At 47.9% G+C, this 17,981-nt stretch overlaps 2 protein-coding genes across 5 annotated transcripts in view; both read left to right on the top strand.

Moving 5' to 3' along the window:
* Positions 1-66: 66 nt before the first annotated feature.
* Positions 67-15,557, top strand: sclt1 (sodium channel and clathrin linker 1). Of its 4 annotated transcripts, none has more exons than XM_056586958.1 (22): positions 67-292; positions 579-683; positions 845-915; positions 1,148-1,212; positions 1,448-1,520; positions 2,509-2,564; positions 3,826-3,964; positions 4,226-4,348; positions 4,973-5,038; positions 5,647-5,717; positions 5,956-6,046; positions 6,367-6,458; positions 6,871-7,048; positions 7,637-7,735; positions 8,577-8,648; positions 10,228-10,302; positions 10,433-10,575; positions 12,022-12,214; positions 13,145-13,341; positions 14,026-14,104; positions 14,784-14,879; positions 15,108-15,557. In XM_056586958.1, the coding sequence occupies exons 2-22, from the start codon at positions 650-652 to the stop codon at positions 15,168-15,170; spliced, it is 2,076 nt and encodes a 691-aa protein (XP_056442933.1). In that variant the 5' UTR covers positions 67-292; positions 579-649; the 3' UTR covers positions 15,171-15,557. The 4 variants fall into 4 exon arrangements, with proteins under 4 accessions (XP_056442933.1, XP_056442932.1, XP_056442934.1 ...); XM_056586957.1 differs by having other exon boundaries at positions 626-683; XM_056586959.1 differs by having other exon boundaries at positions 649-683.
* A 1,440-nt stretch (positions 15,558-16,997) lies between these two features.
* The window catches only part of dnah6 (dynein, axonemal, heavy chain 6), an 82,436-nt gene continuing 81,452 nt past the window's right edge, over positions 16,998-17,981 (top strand). Inside the window, exons 1-2 of the mRNA XM_056587316.1 lie at positions 16,998-17,075; positions 17,486-17,695. Of these exons, the coding sequence (XP_056443291.1) occupies positions 16,998-17,075; positions 17,486-17,695 (288 nt within the window). The remainder of the gene's footprint in view (positions 17,076-17,485; positions 17,696-17,981) is intronic.

The following is a 17,981-nucleotide window of genomic DNA, read 5'->3' on the forward strand; positions in this document are numbered from 1 at the left end:
GAGTTCATTACCACACAGCTTGACGGTGATTGGTCGAGGTTTGTTTCCTTGACGGTGATTGGCGGTGTTTTGTTTGCTTGGAAACATTTGGCGGAGAGACGCTGCGACGCACATCAATATTTGAGGCGTAAATCAGTTTTATTTTCAAGTCATGTTTATTGAATATATTTCTCTGAGATTTCCCCTGACTTGAACGTATCGAGCCTTGTGATTTGCCCGGAACGAGGCTCTGTTTGGGAAGGTTTCCCGGCGTCCTCCGGCCCCGCCTGGTAACGTCCCGTTACTAAACCCTGTAAGCTTCTTTAAGTTTAAACTTCACGTTGTTAAAGCATCGAGAGACTTCCAATGAAGGTTCTACATGTAAACGACCTGTCAATGACAAATGCACTGCATTTATACAGTGTTTTTCTAACCATTGGCCACTCAAAGCTCTTTACCATATTGCCATATTGTCACCCATTCATGCACACATTCACACACACCGATGTACACACACAGCCACATACCGTCACCTGTATCATGTGTTGTTGCCTAAAGCCAAACCCGTGCCTGACTCATGCCTACATCTTGTTTGGTAGCCGTTTAAGTGATTCTGATTGACGCTAACTAAGCCACTGTGACACAGTTCCCTTCACACTCTCATCACAGCATGCAAGCCGAAGTTGAATTTCTACGAGATCAAGGTAAGTAAGAGAGCTGCAGGTATTAAGAGCAGACCGTTTCCTGATCATCGTTATTGTTTCGTATGTGTAGAAGTCTTTATTTATCTGTGTGTGCGTGTGTGTGTGTGCGTGTGTGTGTGTGTGTGTGTGTGTGTGTGTGTGTGTGTGTGTGTGTGTTTCAGTGCAGAGGTTGAACTCGGCTCTCAGCAAGTACCAGGATGGCAGCCGCAGTCACAGCACCATGGCAGCTCAGGTAGTGACATCTTGGTTATCTTATCTGAGTTTAAAAGTCTTTGCAGAGCCAGGCTCCTAGTTCCAAGTATTAATGTAAATGAGTGTATGTTCCAACCATTTCCATTTCCAGAGCAAAAGATTGCTCTCTCTGTGTTCAATTGAATAATTGAGGTCAGCAGGCACCTCAGGGCTACTGCTGATATAAATACAAAACCATGCAAAGTTAAGACCTTGTGATGCACATTGGATAGGCTAGCTGTCATGTGGAGGACCCAAGACCTGCCGAATCCCCTGGCCTTTGGATGTCGGATAAAAGGTATAGCACAACTATATTTTCATATTGCATATTATTAAATACATACGATACAAGTGTGAAGTTCACACTGCACACTACATCAGTCTGTCGGGTAATTTATTTCCCACATTTAACTGTATTGTTTTGTATATTATAGTAATTACTGGTGCTCTCTTTGTAGACCTTTGCACTTCCTATAATCATGTCATTAGAAGGTATTAAAGAACTCATGTCTGTGCTCTACTTTGTGTTACAGCATCATGGCTCCTCTGATAGAGGAATACGACAGACACATGGAAGATATGACTCAGCAGTTGCACAGACACCAGGTAATTTGGAGTACAGGGTGTCCGCGCATCCTTAAAAGTCTTAAAAAGTCTTAAATTCGTTAGAAATGTCATATGGTGGTCTTAAATACTGTGACTCAAGGACTTAAATTTGTCGTGGAAGGACTATTTATTATTTATTTTTCTCGTGGGACATTTCAGGCTTCTTTCTTGCTAGCTGCATATATAAACGATTATCTGCGTGCTTGCTAGCTAGTCTGCGACAATGGGTAGGTGCAAATTCAAGGACAGTTGGCTGGAAGATGTCCGTTTCCGAAGTTGCCTCCCGTCTGTTGCCAACCCCCACCATCGCGTGTTTTAGGTCTTAAATTTCATTCAAGGTGGTGTTAAAAAGGTCTTAAAAAGTCTTACATTTGACTAGCTGAAACCTGCAGATACTCTGGAGTATGAATTTTTACACCACTTGCCTCCATTTCATTTAACATTCAGGGCATTTAGCAGATGCTTTTATCCAAAGCGACTTACAATAAGTACATTGATCAGAAGAAAGAGAAACAACCATATGTCACCGTCGGTATAGTAAGGATGTTCATAGAACCAAGTGCCAAGCACTTACAATCACTAGGTTAACACATTCCCGTATACAACAAAGATAGCTAGGAAAAGACGCTGCACAAAGTACTGTTTCTAAGTGCAACGTTGTACAACATACAATAAGTGCGTACATTAAGTGCCACGACGTACAACATACAATAAGTGTGTAAGAGGGGGGCAGGGGGTTAAGGGGGGAGGCTATTCAGAGTCTAGGTGAACTCTGAACAAGTGAGTCTTATCTCGCTACTATTAATGAAGGCCTCATCGATAAGTCGCTATTTGATGCACGAACAAACTCTTGACAAGTGACACCCACACCTACACACACACACACTAGGTCTGGAGTTTCCATCTTTTCATCTCATTCTATTATTTACATTGAGGATTTCTGAATGCCACATTTCAAACGCCTTTAAATCATAAGTGTATTCAACAGGCACAGATGGCCGACGTAAAGGTCAAGTTGGAGAGGGTCATCAAGGAGAACGAACGGTACGAAGGTTTTCTGTGCATAAGACGTTATGTACAACCGACTATTCAAGTCAAGCCCATTACATTTCAATGTATTCACCCCAGAAGTACATTCTTCACTTAACGAGTGAAAATCTGATGCCGGGGTGGCTATTGACTTTGTGTGATTCAATATACATTGATATTTCAAGAGAAATATCCCTCGCTTATATTTTTTCATCCTACAGATCTTTTACAAAATCAGATAGAATGTTAAACATTTACATTTACGTTTCCTTAATATTCAATCAGCTCCCTTAAGGCTTGACTCTTCCCTTATAGGTTAACTGTGATGTGCTCCATCTTGTTACACAAATCAGGTCCTTCCTCCGATGAAGAGCGCAGATTTATTGTTAATTAACACCTCGCCATAACACCACATAGCACTGGCCTACTCAAGCGTCACACCAGATACAAGTGGTGTCCCCTATGATTTTTAATAGATCGTGAATACAGTGAGTCAAATATTTCTGCATATTGAATTAATGCATCTTAGCCTCTCTCGGCTGCAGCAGTCGTGTGTAACAGCAGAGCTTCTCGAGGAGGCGTCACAAAGCCTGGACCAGGAAACATAACAGCTAGTTCTCTGTTTAGTTACGGAGATATTCTACCAATGAGAAACTCATTTGCAAGAAAATGAAAGCGATGTTACATTACATATACATATATACATTTAAACGAAGGGCGTATAGCAGACCCTTTCATCCAAAGCGACTTACAATGAGTACATTTGTCAGAAGGAGAAAAAAACAATAAATCTCTTGTCGGTACAGTAAGGATGTTCATAGAACCAAGTGCCAAGCACTAACCATCACTAGGTTAACCCATTCCCTGTATGCAACAAAGATAGCTTGGATAAGATGCTCCACAAGGTCGTACAACATACATTTTCCTACTTGGATGTTTCTACAGCAGCCCGTCTCCACGGTGTAGATTTCAGACCTTTACAGACACTGAGTCTAAGGACGCTGATTACGGGACAGTATGTTAGCTCTTCTAGGTCCGGCTGAGTTTGGGTCCACTGTTGGCCCATTAACCTCGTACAGACAGCATAGTTGTTCCAAACAAATTTGAAGTGGAAAACAGGGAAACTGCCTTTTCACTCAGATTTGAGCTTTGCCTGATAGCATGAGAGTGATGAGACTGTAGCAGTCCGTACTCGAGTCTCCAGTTGAAGAAGAACTCGCTGCTGTGTGTTATTTCGGGAACTGGAGCACATGGGTCTTCCCTGCATATCTCCCAGGCTGCATGCTGAACTGCGGGAATCGGTGGAAGGCCAGCTTCAAGCCCTGCCAGTGGCTCCAGGCCTTGAGAACAGTGGCTCCCTGGAGGAGGAGGGAGTCATCAAGAACCTCCAGGAACAAATGCAGCTCTCCGGGCAGGTCTGGCCCCCCTTTTTCTTTCTCTTTCTCCATTTTTCGCCCCATCTCTGTGTCTGACTCTGTCTATTTTCCTCTCTTTCTCCATCCTTTCTCTTTACTTTCACTTTCGTCCTCTTCCCTTTTCTCTCCTTCTCTATATCTGTGTGTGTGTGTGTGTGTGTGTGTGTGTGTGTGTGTGTGTGTGTGTGTGTGTGTGTGTGTGTGTGTGTGTGTGTGTGTGTGTGTGTGTGTGTGTGTGTGTGTGTGTGTGTGTGTGTATAGGAGCGCGAGCAGGCCATGGAGCTGTGGCAGACGGCCGTCCAGGAGCTGGACCGACTCCAACAGCTCTATCAGAGGAGCGTGTCTGAGGGACAGGTCCACGGAGCCCAGCGGCAGCAGCTCAAGGTACAGGCCCGCAGCCACACGACCGTCCGTACCACCACCACCGCTGCACTCTGTGGTGGTGGTCGTTCAGTCAAAGCCCCCATTAAGCCACTTCATGCAAGGAATAACAAACTCAATTCACGTCAGCAATAGATACTCTCTACTTGGTCTCTGTTTAGTGTTTAAGGATAGTGTGGGAGCCACATACGGTCACTGCTACACATCAGCCTTCTAACGTGTTTACGAAAGCGAATGTATAAAGGATCAAACGTCTACAAGAAGTGGAACTGAATTCCTTTAAAACTCCGCGTCACGATTTCTTCTCCCACGTTTTATCCCTCGCGGCTAAATTGGAATGCCGACGCTAAAGACAGTGTGGGGACTTAGGTTATGTGCTTGAACCTGATGAAAATGTAAGAAATGTGTACACTTTATGTGATGATGTGTCGTTCACGTTTTTTTCCAATGCAAAACCCATGTCCACAGTTGATCGTCAGTCATCCTTGCGCGAGATCCCAGCCCCTACCTGCTCCTAATGACATCACCATTAGAATCATCGTTGTCGGGCGACGGGCTTAGGTAGCGTCTGCTAAATGACCGAATGCTAATGGTAATTCATCGGATGCTTCCTCCTCTCTCTTCCAGGACCAGCTTGTCCAATTCCAACAGCACACCCATAACATCCAAGTGGCCAATCAAAAGCTGGAATCGGTGAGTGATGGTCTATTAAAAGCTCGTTAAACCATCGCCCACCAATCTAGCGGGAGACCCCTTAATGATCTGTTGTTCGGAGAAAAAGAAGATAAGAAGAGGAAAACCGGCGATTCTAATAACTCATTTGGAAATTGTACGTGAGCCACCGTGTGTGTCTGCCAGCAAGTTTTATTACGGGTTGTTAGGGAAGCCTTTATCCAGATATTATTTCTCTCACACACTGTCTATTTGAATTCAGCGTGACTGCGGGAAAGGTTAGCAGTTGGATTAGCTTAATTTGGAGATTAAGCTGTTGCGTCAGACACACACTCCCGCCGCACACTTGTACGGACACCTGTTCCCGTCTTTAGGAGCGTGGACAGACTCGAGGGGAGTAATACTATATACGTGTGATGCATTGTTAATGAGGCAGCTCTGTCCCTTTTGACTCTTCACACCGGCTGCCACTGGGGCAGGGGCCTGAAAGTTCCCGCATGGTGGCACAAGACAAAAACACAGTTGAGGAAGGGAGCGTTTCAGTGTGTTTGTTCACGCACACCCGGTGTATCTGTGTGTGTGAAGTAATGGCTCGCCCTCGATCGCTGTGCCTCTCTTGCCATTCTCAGACGAACCAGCAGTTTGTGCGGACGCTGACGGAGCAGAGCACGGAGATGGAGGAGCAACGCGGGCAGCTGAGGTAATCTGACCCCCCCCCAAACACTGCCAGATCCATCTTTTGACTCTGGATTGATTACAACCAGAGACGGAATGGCCTGCTCGCTTCACCGCCTACTGATTATGCCGTGGACCCGAACTGGCCACCCCATCCCCGCCTATTCAGGAGTTTGTTCGACTGACAATCCCTCCACTCACAATCCCCCCCGCTCTCATCTGCTCCATGTTTCCTTTGTGTCCCCCCCCCCCTCCCCGCGCAGGCAGACCAAAGTTGAGCTGAGGACAGCCACAGGCCGTGTGGATGAGATGACTAAACTGCTGCAGAACGTCCAAGATCGTCTGCAGAGAAAAGTATTGACCTTTGCACACCTCGGAGAGGTGTGCAAAGACGTTGTACGTCTTTGTACACCAAGATAGTACCTATATTGTGTAGCATCTTATCCTAGCTGTCCTTGTTGTGTACGGGGAATGGGTTAACCTAGTGATTGTTAGTGCTTGGCACTTCTCTCAACGTCCTTACTGTACCGACAGAGATATATTGTTGTTCCTCCTTCTGACAAATTATTGTAAGTTACTGTACGCACCTGTTAAACGCCCTGAATGTAAAGTCAAATTGAGTGAGAGCGTTTAATTGTGTGCATTTAATTGTGTGCGTTTAATCGTGTGCGTAGGAGGAAGAGACGCGTGACGCTCAGGGTCGAGAGGACGCTGCGGAGAAGAGACTCCTGCAGCTCCAGTCAGCCCTGAGTCAGCTGGAGGCCAGGTGAGAGACGCGCGCGCACACACACACACACACACACACACACACACACACACACACACACACACACACACACACACACACACACACACACACACACACACACACACACACACACACACACACACACACACACACACACACACACACGGAGAGACACACACGCACGCACACGGAGAGACGCACACGGAGAGACACACACACGCACACGGAGAGACACACGCACACGGAGAGACACACACACACACACACACACACACACACACACACACACACACACACACACACACACACACACACACACACACAGCCGCTTTTGACCCATTTCCCCTGACAACTATCCCCCTGTGCACTCTGCCACGTCTCTCTGTGTACTTTCCCTCCCCCTCCTCCCCCCTCTCCCCCCGGGCTCCAGGCTGAAGGCCGCGTCCCAGGAGGCGGAGGCGGTGCGCAGGGAGCAGGCGGTGTGGGAGAGGCAGGTGGGGGAGCTCCAGGGGCGCTGCGCCTCCCTGGAGGAGGAGCGCTACGACGTTTTGGCCAAAGTGCGCGAAAGCGTTCAGCTCGCAGAGGAGGCCTCGCTGCAGAAGGAGCAGGTGATGACGGGGGGCCCCTCTTTACTCTCTTTATCCCCCTCCTTCACCTTATTGTTTCTGCAAATTCTCCCGGTTTCTGAAATCATCTTTGTTTCGTCGGCCGTTTGGCTCCACTGTGTGTGTGTGTGTGTGTTTGTGTGTGTGTGTGTGTGTGTGTGTGTGTGTGTGTGCGTGCACGTTTGTCTCTCTCTCTTACTGTGTCTGTGTGTGTGTGTGTGTGTCTCTCTATCTCTCTTACTGTGTCTGTGTGTCTCTCTCTCTCTCTTACTGTGTCTGTGTGTGTGTGTCTCTCTATCTCTCTTACTGTGTCTGTGTGTCTCTCTCTCTCTTACCGTGTCTGTGTGTGTGTCTCTCTATCTCTCTTACTGTGTCTGTGTGTCTCTCTCTCTCTTACCGTGTCTGTGTGTGTGTGTGTCTCTCTATCTCTCTTACTGTGTCTGTGTGTCTCTCTCTCTCTCTTACTGTGTCTGTGTGTGTGTGTCTCTCTCCCCGTCTTACTGTGTGTGTCTCTCTCTCTCTCTCTCTCTTACTGTGTTTGTCTCTCTCTCTCTCTCTTACTGTGTATGTCTCTTTGTGTTCGTGTCCTAGGCCCACTTGAGGGAGAAGCAGAAGGTGGAGGAGCTGGAGAAAACAAAGGAGGTCATTAAGCAGCTGATTCAGGATGCAGCCGTGCGCACCAGGAAGGAGGTGGGCAGGGTGTAGATCGGGGTCCCTATCGGGGTCGCTGGGTCCACGCAGGTCCCCGCCGCTCAGAGGCAACGAACAATTGCCTCTGCCTCGGAGTCGGCTTAGCGTCCTTTTATTTGGGGGTTTTTGTTTAACACTCGCGCTATGCCGCTGTATTATTATAATAAGTGCACCGCTACTTATCTTGTGTTTCTTCTTCCTATTTTAAAAAAAGAAACAGCAGCACATTAATGCCTCCAGGCCCCAATTCACACACTGTTTTCTCAACCCCGGATCGCTGCAGGCTGAGACAAAGTGTTAAAGGTTTCTATAAATTGTCGGTTTTACTTATCGTGTTCGGGCGACAATCCACTCCACTCCACAGTTAAAGTTGGTTGGTGGGTGGTCGCAGAAGAGAGGCGAGGGTTTGCCACCAGACATGCGGAGGGGTGCAGTCTTACAGACTTTAAGACCACCGCATTGTGTGCCCCACGGGCTTGCTGAACTTTTTCTGTTCTTTATTTATTTAGTGTGTCGCATAAATTGCAAGAGGAAAACCAGCCTGAAACGACAGCTAGCTTATCAAATCACTACCACCACATGTGATCATTGCCTTCATTTGCATTCTTCTATAATAGTCCCTCTTTCGTTATAAAAAACCCCACCTGTGTACACACAGGTAACACAAGTAGGTTATTGTTTCCGCATTTGGTCGACGGTACTCATTGCTTAAACATAAGAACAGCTGTCTGACTACCGACGGTAAACAACAACGTTTCAGTTCTCTGGCCCCGCAGCTGCCACCGAGTCAATTGTTTTCCGTGTGTTGTTGCAGTTGTTTATCCCTCCGTCTGTTTGTCAGGTGGAGAACGTGCGCAAGCAGTGCAACGTTCAGATCCAGCGCATGGCCGAGGAACTGTCCGCCCTGCAGCTGGTGAGGTCCCGGCCCACATGCTGCGTCGTCACCCGTACATCCCTGTCCACGCTTGAACGTGCCGCGCATAGCGTTTCCCATCTTTGTTTTTGGGGCGTAGCTGACCGAGGAGGGGGGGGGGGGGGGGTCTGGGTGGGGGCGGGGTGCATGTGAGAAGGAACACCCATGCTTCTTAAAGGGGTGATATCATACCACCAGGTTTGAGTGTGATTAGCCGTTTTAAGCCGTTTGAATACTAAGCGTGAGCGTGTCCAACTAGATGTACACTGGATGGATCAGTCTACCAGTCTACCCAGTGGACTTTAGCAAATGGTGCTGATCTATCCACCATACATCTATGTGGACACGCCCACTGGTGATGTCAGTAGAGCACACGGAAAGGTCGATTTGTTGCAACGACTTGTAATAGCTATTCACACTCACACCTGGTGGCGTGATATCACCCCTTTAAATTAATCATTATATTTAATAACACTCCATATGAGTACTCCACGGCAAGTACTTTGTGACAAATGAGCCGTAGATATTGATGAGCAGCTCTGTGCAGCCGGCTAACAACCGCCACATTTGTGTATCGAACAAAGCCGTATCAAATATAACGAATATCAAAAAAAACAACTATTTGCTGCAACTATAGAAGACCCCCCCCCCCCCCCCCCCCGTTCCAAAACACTTCCCGCCACGCTGTATACGACCACAGCACTGCCCAGTGATAAAAAAATAGTTTCAAAGAAAGTGTTACTCTCTGTGGTATTAATGCAGGCTTGTTGGCAGAATTGTTAAGCGAGTATTGAAATCCTATTGCACAGCGCTCACAACATTTATGAGCGCTGTGCGATGAGTTAAGTTTCTGACTGCCTCACAGACCTGCTTTATGGTCCCAGTCCTTCCCCTGATGAAGGTGTTTAACACGCACACCTGATGTTCCAATGTTTCATAAGAAACCAGCTCCGTACATGTTTGCTTTTAACACATCAAAAGACGGCGCTCTCTGAGATTGACAGCGCTGTGTTAACAACGTAGACGGGCCGACTTATCAGAGTTCACGTGAATGCTTCGGTTTTGGACAGAATCGTGCTGCCGAGTTCACACGGGATTGATTCTGCTGAGGAACTTGGCCGGCCGTCATCTCCGCGGGGAGAAGCCAACAACAATCCTTCCTCCCTCGCATGATCATGTTTTGATTGAAAGTGCACAGGGGGGGGAGGAGGAGGAGGAGGAGGAGTGTGTGGGGGGGGGGGGGGGGGGGTCGCTCGCAGTCGGCTCCCTTGCCAACGTGTTCACGAGAGAGGGATAGCGGAGGCGGGGGCAAGGTGGGGCCGAGCGAATCAATGTGATGCGCGCAGCTCCACAATGAAATAAGATTTTACCCATCTTAAATAGTAAAACAAAGGAGCGGAAATCAATATGTGGCAGTCAATGATGATACCGTGGATGGCTGCCACAAATAAATCCATGCGTCGGAAAACACTGTGGTCCTCTGCTTCCTCTGTGCCTCGTATTCCACCATGAGACGTTGAACCACCCGTCTCTCCTTTGTCTCCTCCACCCCCACCACCACCACCACCCCGGCCGGCAGGAGTGTGCGGACAAAGAGTCGCAGATGGAGCGGGCCCATCGAGAGAGGAAGGCGGTGGAGGAAGAGCTGGAGAAGGCGAGGACCAGTCGATTGAGACTCCACAAACGCCGCCGAGTGGTGGATTCGGTTGTGGATGTTTTATTCATAATGATTTGGTTTCCTTTTAATTTCAAGCGTTTATTTATTCCCTTTCCCCCCCCTGTAGGTGTACAAGGAGGGCCGGGCGGAGCCCGAGTTCAGGAAGATAGATGCGCTCCACCAGCGGTGTCTGGACGCAGACAGGATGAGGGACGACATGACTCTCACTCTGCAGAGCACTCAGAATAAACTCAAAAAGTTGGACATGGAGTGAGTTGCATCTTACTCACAGGGTGCCCGTGTGTGCGGAGACTGGAGTGGAATATATATTATGCCTCTGGGTTTTCTTATTTATTTTTTTCTTCCTCCGGTTGCTATTCAGGGCTTTCAATTGCCGAGAAGCGTGAAGGTCCTTGCTCTCCGGTTACTGACGTTCTTATGCTCAATGTCTTTCTCAGTGTTCCTGAAAAACCTGCCCTTGCCGTTTCGACGTTATTTCCTCGGTTGTGGTTTTGTTTATAGGATTGACTCTTTTCAAATTAAGACGTGTTACCTGCCAACACAGAGCTGGCTCGCCACAATTGCACGCGTAAACCGTTTCGCTTTTGTTAATATCAAATTTCCTGCCCGAGCTTTCATTCCTTTATCCAAAGAATATTATGTGCCGCTCCCTGTACTTCCAAAAGGCCCCCGTACCGAACTATCAAGGGGAGCCCGAGACGGGTCAATGCCTGCAGTGGAGCGAGACGCTGGCATGCAAACTACTGTTTTCTCTCTGTGTGTGGCTGTGTGTGTGCACACATGTTTATGTATTTTTCTTCATCTCTCCCTCCATTCATTCTTCCGCGCATCCTTCTAGGGCTCTGTCAATTACATTTTATTTTATTAGTATAGCCCTTAATCACAGGTACAGTCTCAAAGGGCTTAAAGGGGACATATTATACCACTAGGTGTGCTGGATATATCAGTCTACCAGCCTACCCAGTGGACTGAAGTAAACGTTGCTCATCTATCCAGCACAGATCTAGGTGGACACGCCCACTGGTGATGTCATATTGGGCAGATTTTCGAAACTGCTTGTAAGGCTAATCACACTCACACCTGGTGGTATAATATGTCCCCTTTAGCAGGCCGTATGTTTATGAAACCCCCCTGACCCTTGCTCCCCAGAGGGCAAGAAAAAACTCCCTTGATTAGTAAGGAGGAAATCTGGAGAAGGACCGCAGAGTGGGCGTTTACTCCTTCCAGGTATTTTCAGGAGTGCAATGGGTGCCATATAAACATTTTAAAACAGTGCTGGCTGGTTAACTGTAAGGAGAGTCCAGGCATCCAGTTGCAGTCACTGCAACACGCTACAACAGACAGAATAATGAAGTGAAGTGTATAAGGTCCATTATAAATTATTTTCTTGTCTTTATCAACAACAGAATCTTCCGGTGGTGTGTTAAGTTCGCGCAGAAGAGCATATCCTGAAGTGGTGTTTGGAAGTTTAGTTTGGAGTCAAAGGGAGGCTAGGAGGGGGAGGGAGGGAGGGAGAGAGAGGCTAGAGGGTCTAGCAAAAGTGAGGTCTCTGTGTGTGATGATGAGCAAACAAGTGGATGTCTTCTCATCTCGTCCTGGCTCTATAAAGTCCAAAAGTTTATAAAGCCGTCTTCCCTCACCTCCTTTGCCTCCCACCCTGCTCCTGAACTCACCTGTCTTCGTCCTGGTCGACAGGTACGGCGAGGAGCTGGCCCGCAGCCAGGAGGAGGTGCGGCGGCTGCAGGGCTCGCTGGCCGGCGCCCGGGACGAGTGCGTGGGCGTCAGCGAGGAGCGGCTGCAGCTGCAGCAGGAGAACCTGCAGCTCCGCAGGGAGATGGACGAGCAGCGCAAGGCCAACCTGCTGGTGCAGAAAAGAGCCAAGCAACAGGTACACAGCGGCGGGGCGGGGCGGGGGGCGGGGGTGGTAGATGGATGAGCACAGGAGGACACCGCCCAGTGTGGGTCTATTAACAAGGCTGATGTGGAGAGGGAGGAGAAAGGGGAGGACGGTGAGGAACAGTGGGGAGGCAGCTCCTGCAGGGTACGAGGATGGAGAACACTGAGCTTGTGTTGTGTGTTAGAGGGGTCGGCCGGCTGGGCTGGGGGTGGCGGTGGAAGAGGCGCCAGGCTGGTACGGAGCACAGAGTGGAGTCGGATTAGATCAGCTGGTACTGTATGTGCTATCCATAGAACCCCCGGTCGAAATATAGGAAGCTGTAATGATGTGTTGCTGTAAATCTTAAACGTTGTCACTTCCAAGTGCGCAATTAGCGTACTTTTCGATTAACACAGAAGAATACGTGTGTATAAAAATGTTTTGCAAAGAACAATTCTGTGTTCTTTTTTTTTTTTGCCAACTAATTAGCTTAGCTCATTACCTTTTTAAAGTTAATTAACCCTGGCTCTGCCTTGACATGTCTTATACTGCCTCGTTCATCTGTCATCCTCTTATCTGTCCCTGGCTCTCTCGCTCTCTCTCTCTCTATATATCTCTCGCACATGCTCTCTGTCTGTCGCTCTGTCTGTCCTTCTGCTGTGTTTTCCTCTCCCTTTCTCGTTCTCATATGTTTCTGTTTCTGTCTGTCTGTCTGTCTGCCTGTCTGTCTGTCTGTCTGTTTCGCCGTCTGTCTGTCTGTCCCACTGTCTGGTTTGTCTCACTGTCTGTCTGTCTCTCTCACGGTCTGTCTGTCTCTCTCACTGTCTTGTCTGTCTCTCTCACTGTCTTGTCTGTCTTTCTCACCGTCTCTTTCAATGTATCTCCCACTGCCTGCCTGCCTGCCTGCCTGCCTGCCCGCCTGCCCGCCGTCCTCCTCCTCAGGTGTCCCAGATGGAGCAGGAGTACAGCCAGAAGGAGCTGGGCCTGGACGCACGCGTGCGGCAGCTTGAGGCCAGCAGCCGCAGCTCCAGCGACGACCTGACGCGCCTCCTCACAGCCCAGCAACGCAGTGCCCAGCGCTGGAGGGAGGAGGCCAAGAAGCTGGCGCAGGCCTACGAGGCCAAGATCGCCAACCTGCGGTAAGACCGGCCTGGGAGAGGAGAGGCTGAGAAACACTCATCGCCATGGACCATCCGCCTCCCGCCCCCCCAAGCGATATTTCTTTTTGTAGGATAAGTCTGGGATCCTTACCTCTGATTGGTTAGAAGGGCTCTCCTCTGATGGGTTAGGGTAAGGGTAAACCCTAACCCTAACCCTTAACTCTGGCAAACAGCTAGGACTAATCGAAACACGCTTTAAAGGAGAGCCCTTCTAACCAATCAGATGCCAGAATCTCAGACTTATCCTGTCGAAAAAAATATCGGGCCCCCCCCCAAGGCTCTTTGAAAGACTGGCCCAGAGTGGAGAGCACACTACAAAACCCCCGTTTTTGGCAGCTCGATTGCACCATCCAAGGATCCCCATCAAACGTTTAAAGACGTTTTTTCACCCCTGAATAATGAATCACATTCTAGACGGCTGCTTTGGTCGAGCAACAACAAATGTACGACTTTGGACAGAAGTTGAAGGTTTTATTTTTCGATTGAATTTCATTCCCTTTATTTTGTGTTTTCTACTGACGCCGGGCAGCCATTGAACGGTCTGTGTAGCTTAGCAGCGCCGTAGCAGAGGAATCTGTCGCTTGCCACCGCTGGGCGCACTTAACCGGCGGCTCTGATCTGAAATAAGCTGTTGGCTCTCTGGTATGTCCCCGACTCCTATAGGGCAGAGCTGGGGCGACAGAAGCAGCGCACTCAAGAGCTGGAGCTCCAGCTGGACGCAGACCACCAGACCATCGCCGAGGTCAGTGTGACGCGCACACATGTGTACACGCGCATGCATTAGGTGCACAAGAACACATAGTTACACACGGACGCATACGTACACACGCACACATAGTTACACACGCACGCATTGGTACAAAGGCACACGTCTGGGTGCACACACACACACACACACACACACACACACACACACACACACACACACACACACACACACACACACACACACACACACACACACACACACACACACACACACACACACACACACACACACACACACACACACACACACACACACACACACACACACATAGGTACAAAGGCACACACATGGCCACGCGCACGCACACAAAGGTTTACACATCCCTACACACACACACACACACACACACACAGGTACACACACACATAGGTACACACCAGACACGCACAAACATATCGGTCGGAAAGCATAGGTATACAAACATAGGTACACACACACAGACATATGTACACACGCTTAGGTATACACACAAATGCTGCTGGAATGTCTTAAATCTATTAAGACATGAGAAGATCTGGATTGGTTTTAGAGTAGGAATGTTCCTGCCCTTTAAAAATCAAGTGTGTTTTGATTCAAGAGCTTGTGTGTGTGTGTGTGTGTGTGTGTGTGTGTGTGTGTGCGTGTGCGTGTGTGTGTGTGTGTGTGTCCACAGTACGAGAGACAGCTGGCAGAGTACCAGGAAAAAAGTGTCCGTCTTCAGAGACGGCTGACACAGGCGGATCAGAGGGCGACCGTTGTCACCCAGCAGGTACGGGCTGACCTTTTGTGGAACACCCAAAGAAAACAAGGGGGACTCTAACCTTTTTACAGCTTATATCGTTAGGATAATGTGCGCTCTAACGACTTGGTTGTCTACAATGTGTCTGTGTGCAACCGCCATTGTGGAAAAAACGAAAAAGATTTTCAGTTCAGTTGATGCATTTTAATGATGACCATTAAAAACCACGGGTTCATTCTGTCTGCTTTTATCTCACAGCTAAGCCTGCTGACATCGCAGCGGAGGAAGACTTCAGCCACCTCGGAGCTGGAGACGGTATGATATCGACTCGCGGAGAAGAAGGAAAAAAGAGAAACCATTTTTACAGTTTTGTCTACATGCCCTATTTATTGTAATTTTGTATCGCAGCAAATGTTCAGCAACTTCACGTTGATTAATGACTTTATAAAATACTGTTGCCATTTTTCCATGTTTTTCCCTAAAGCTCGTTGCTATCATAATGCCAATGTTTTTCTGTTCTAATAAATGCACTAAGGCAGCAGTTTTTCTAACACAACTGGAGAAAAAAGGTGATTGAATAATAAAAAGTATGATAGTCATCATGACAACACTGTCTTGTCTCATTTGTCACACGTGTGGACATGAGGTACCACGTGTTCAGCTCTGGTCATCTACTCTACAACAGCGATTCCCAGCCTTAAACTTTGTGATTATATTCATTAATAATAATATAACTTCAGCTATACGTGTAATGTTATTTCATCCACCACATGGACTCCATACACTTATTTGTAGTGGGGAAAAGGGGAAAATTTTCTGAATTGTTCTGAAATTTTAAATATTGGTTTATTCAATTCATATAGTTAGCCTTTGTTGCCACTTAGTTCATAATATGCAACTCAACCACTGTAAATGCAGTGTGGGGCTCTGTCAAGTCATGTGTCTATGCTCTAGTTTGGTGTTTCTCTCATAAAAAAAAAAAAAATCTATATATATATATATATATAGGTTCATTGTTGAAGGGAGCCTGAGACTCAAGCATTTCATTGCTGTTGCTTGAGTTGTTGTGAAGATGACAAATAAACCAGGTTGAAAAACATGTCCTTGAGTTTATGTATGTAAATGTATGCATCTTAAAATGATGCATTCAAATTGTGTTTTTCTATTAACCTGTCTTAATCCTTGGAACAAAAAAGGTTGGGAACTTCTGGCCTAGCGTCGTCATTGTTTGGTCACATGACTTGCTCCTGATCCTGTTGCTTAGTAACCGTAAACTAAAGTTAACGCGGCAGGTGACAACCACCCACCACCGGCTCCTCTTGGCAGGGGTTTAACGCTGCAAGTTTGAACCGAAAACCTACTCCTTTCACCTGTAAGTTGTATATTGTGGAAATTGTGATACAAGAAGTGAAAAGCCGAGAACGCAACGGCGTGTCGTTTATTAATTCGTTCAAAAACGTTTAAAACTAAACACTGCGTCGAACGGCTGATGTATTGATCTTAAAGAGACAGCGTCCATATAACACAGAACGAGAGGGTACATTGATGTGTCTTAAAGAGACATTGTTCCTATAGCACAGAACGAGATAGTACATTGATGTGTCGATCTCAAAAAGACAGCGTCCCTATAATAACAGAACGAGATAGTGCTTTGATGTGTCGATCTTAAAGAGACAGCGTCCCTACAACACAGAACGAGATAGTATATCTTGTGTCGACCTTAAAGAGACAGCATCCCTATAACACAATGAGATAGTAATAGTGTCGGTCTTAAAGAGACAGCGTCCCTATAACACAGAACGAGATAGTACATTGATGTGTTGTGCGTAATGCACTTCAGATCGTAACATAACTCCTAATGCATAACACACTTACAACCTGCATAGTTAAGTAAGGGGAAACATCTCAATAACACAGTATGGTAAATTATGTCCATAGAGTCCACCACAATATATACATAACGAAGCCATGTCTTCGGCCAGCCGAGCCGGACTACAGCAGCATGGCGACCCAGGTCAGAGCGGCAGAGACCTGGCTGGAGGTAGGCATGATGCATCCCCTGGAACCATGTAACTTCCTTCTATTAACAGGTTTTTTAGTGGCAAAACAGAGATATCATATCATTTGTGTTTATACATCTTAGGGATAATGTACACAGAAAAGCTTCCCGAGCTCCAACCCTCCAGATGTTTACCAAAGCCAGCGGCCAACGTCAAAGATAAGCAGGTGATACCCATCGATCCGCTAAGGGGGATATCACCTCTAATCATGTTATTGAGCCGGCTTTAGCCCCAAGTCAGTCAAAAGTGTGGCCTAAAGTTGCTAATATCATATGGCTCAGGAGGTAGAGCGGGATGACTGGTAACCGAAAGGTTGCTGGTTTGATCCCTGGCTCCTCGTAGGTGAGTGTCGAGGTGTCCCTGAGCAAGGCACCTCACCCTGACCACTCCTGACAAGCTGGCTGTCACCTTCCATGGTTAACGACGCCGTCGGTGTGTGTATGTGTGCATGAATGGGTGAAAGATAGGCAGTACTGTAAAGCGCTTTGAGCGGGCCACTGGTTAGAAAAGCCCTGTATATAAATGCAGTCCATTTTCCATTTCGTGTTGGATGTCGTTCGTCACCCCCTGATGTAGACGCCGCTGAAGAACCAGCTCCGCCTCCTCCACACTCAGCCCGGCCGCGCGTGGAGACCGGCCCGCCACGGGATGCTCCTCCCGGGATGGGACACGCCGCCGCCGCTCCCGTCCTCCTTTCATCAGCGCGCACCGCGGGAGGAAGGACTCCCAAAGCGACCGTATGCAAACACTTTACCGGAGCTGCCGCCACATGTCAAGGAAAAGAGGGTGAGTGTTCACAGCGGAGGGACTACAATGGCGCCACGGCGGAGACAATTATAACGAGGCCTCTGGGATTTAATGAGGAAACCACCAGAACACGTTCAATCCGACTGCGCTGCCTTTTATAATTCATCAATTAAACGGGAAGCTGGTGTCTCTGCCGGCGCCACTTCCTGCGCTCGGAATCAATATTAACAAAACAACCGCTCTAGGCCCCGACTATATTCCTATTATTGGAATATCGAGATCCCCGCACAATAGAAGCCCTCGGAGAGACACGATCCGATCCCCG

Source organism: Gadus chalcogrammus, chromosome 3, assembly GCF_026213295.1.
Source record: "Gadus chalcogrammus isolate NIFS_2021 chromosome 3, NIFS_Gcha_1.0, whole genome shotgun sequence".
Classification (NCBI taxonomy): domain Eukaryota; kingdom Metazoa; phylum Chordata; class Actinopteri; order Gadiformes; family Gadidae; genus Gadus; species Gadus chalcogrammus.

Excerpts from the sequence above, each read along its gene's own strand:
- sclt1 (XM_056586958.1), top strand. The coding sequence starts at position 650 with ATGCAAGCCGAAGTTGAATTTCTACGAGATCAAG. Across the intron at positions 916-1,147 it reads ACAGCACCATGGCAGCTCAG|GCTAGCTGTCATGTGGAGGA; the intron begins GTAGTGACATCT and ends CACATTGGATAG. Across the intron at positions 1,521-2,508 it reads AGCAGTTGCACAGACACCAG|GCACAGATGGCCGACGTAAA; the intron begins GTAATTTGGAGT and ends TGTATTCAACAG.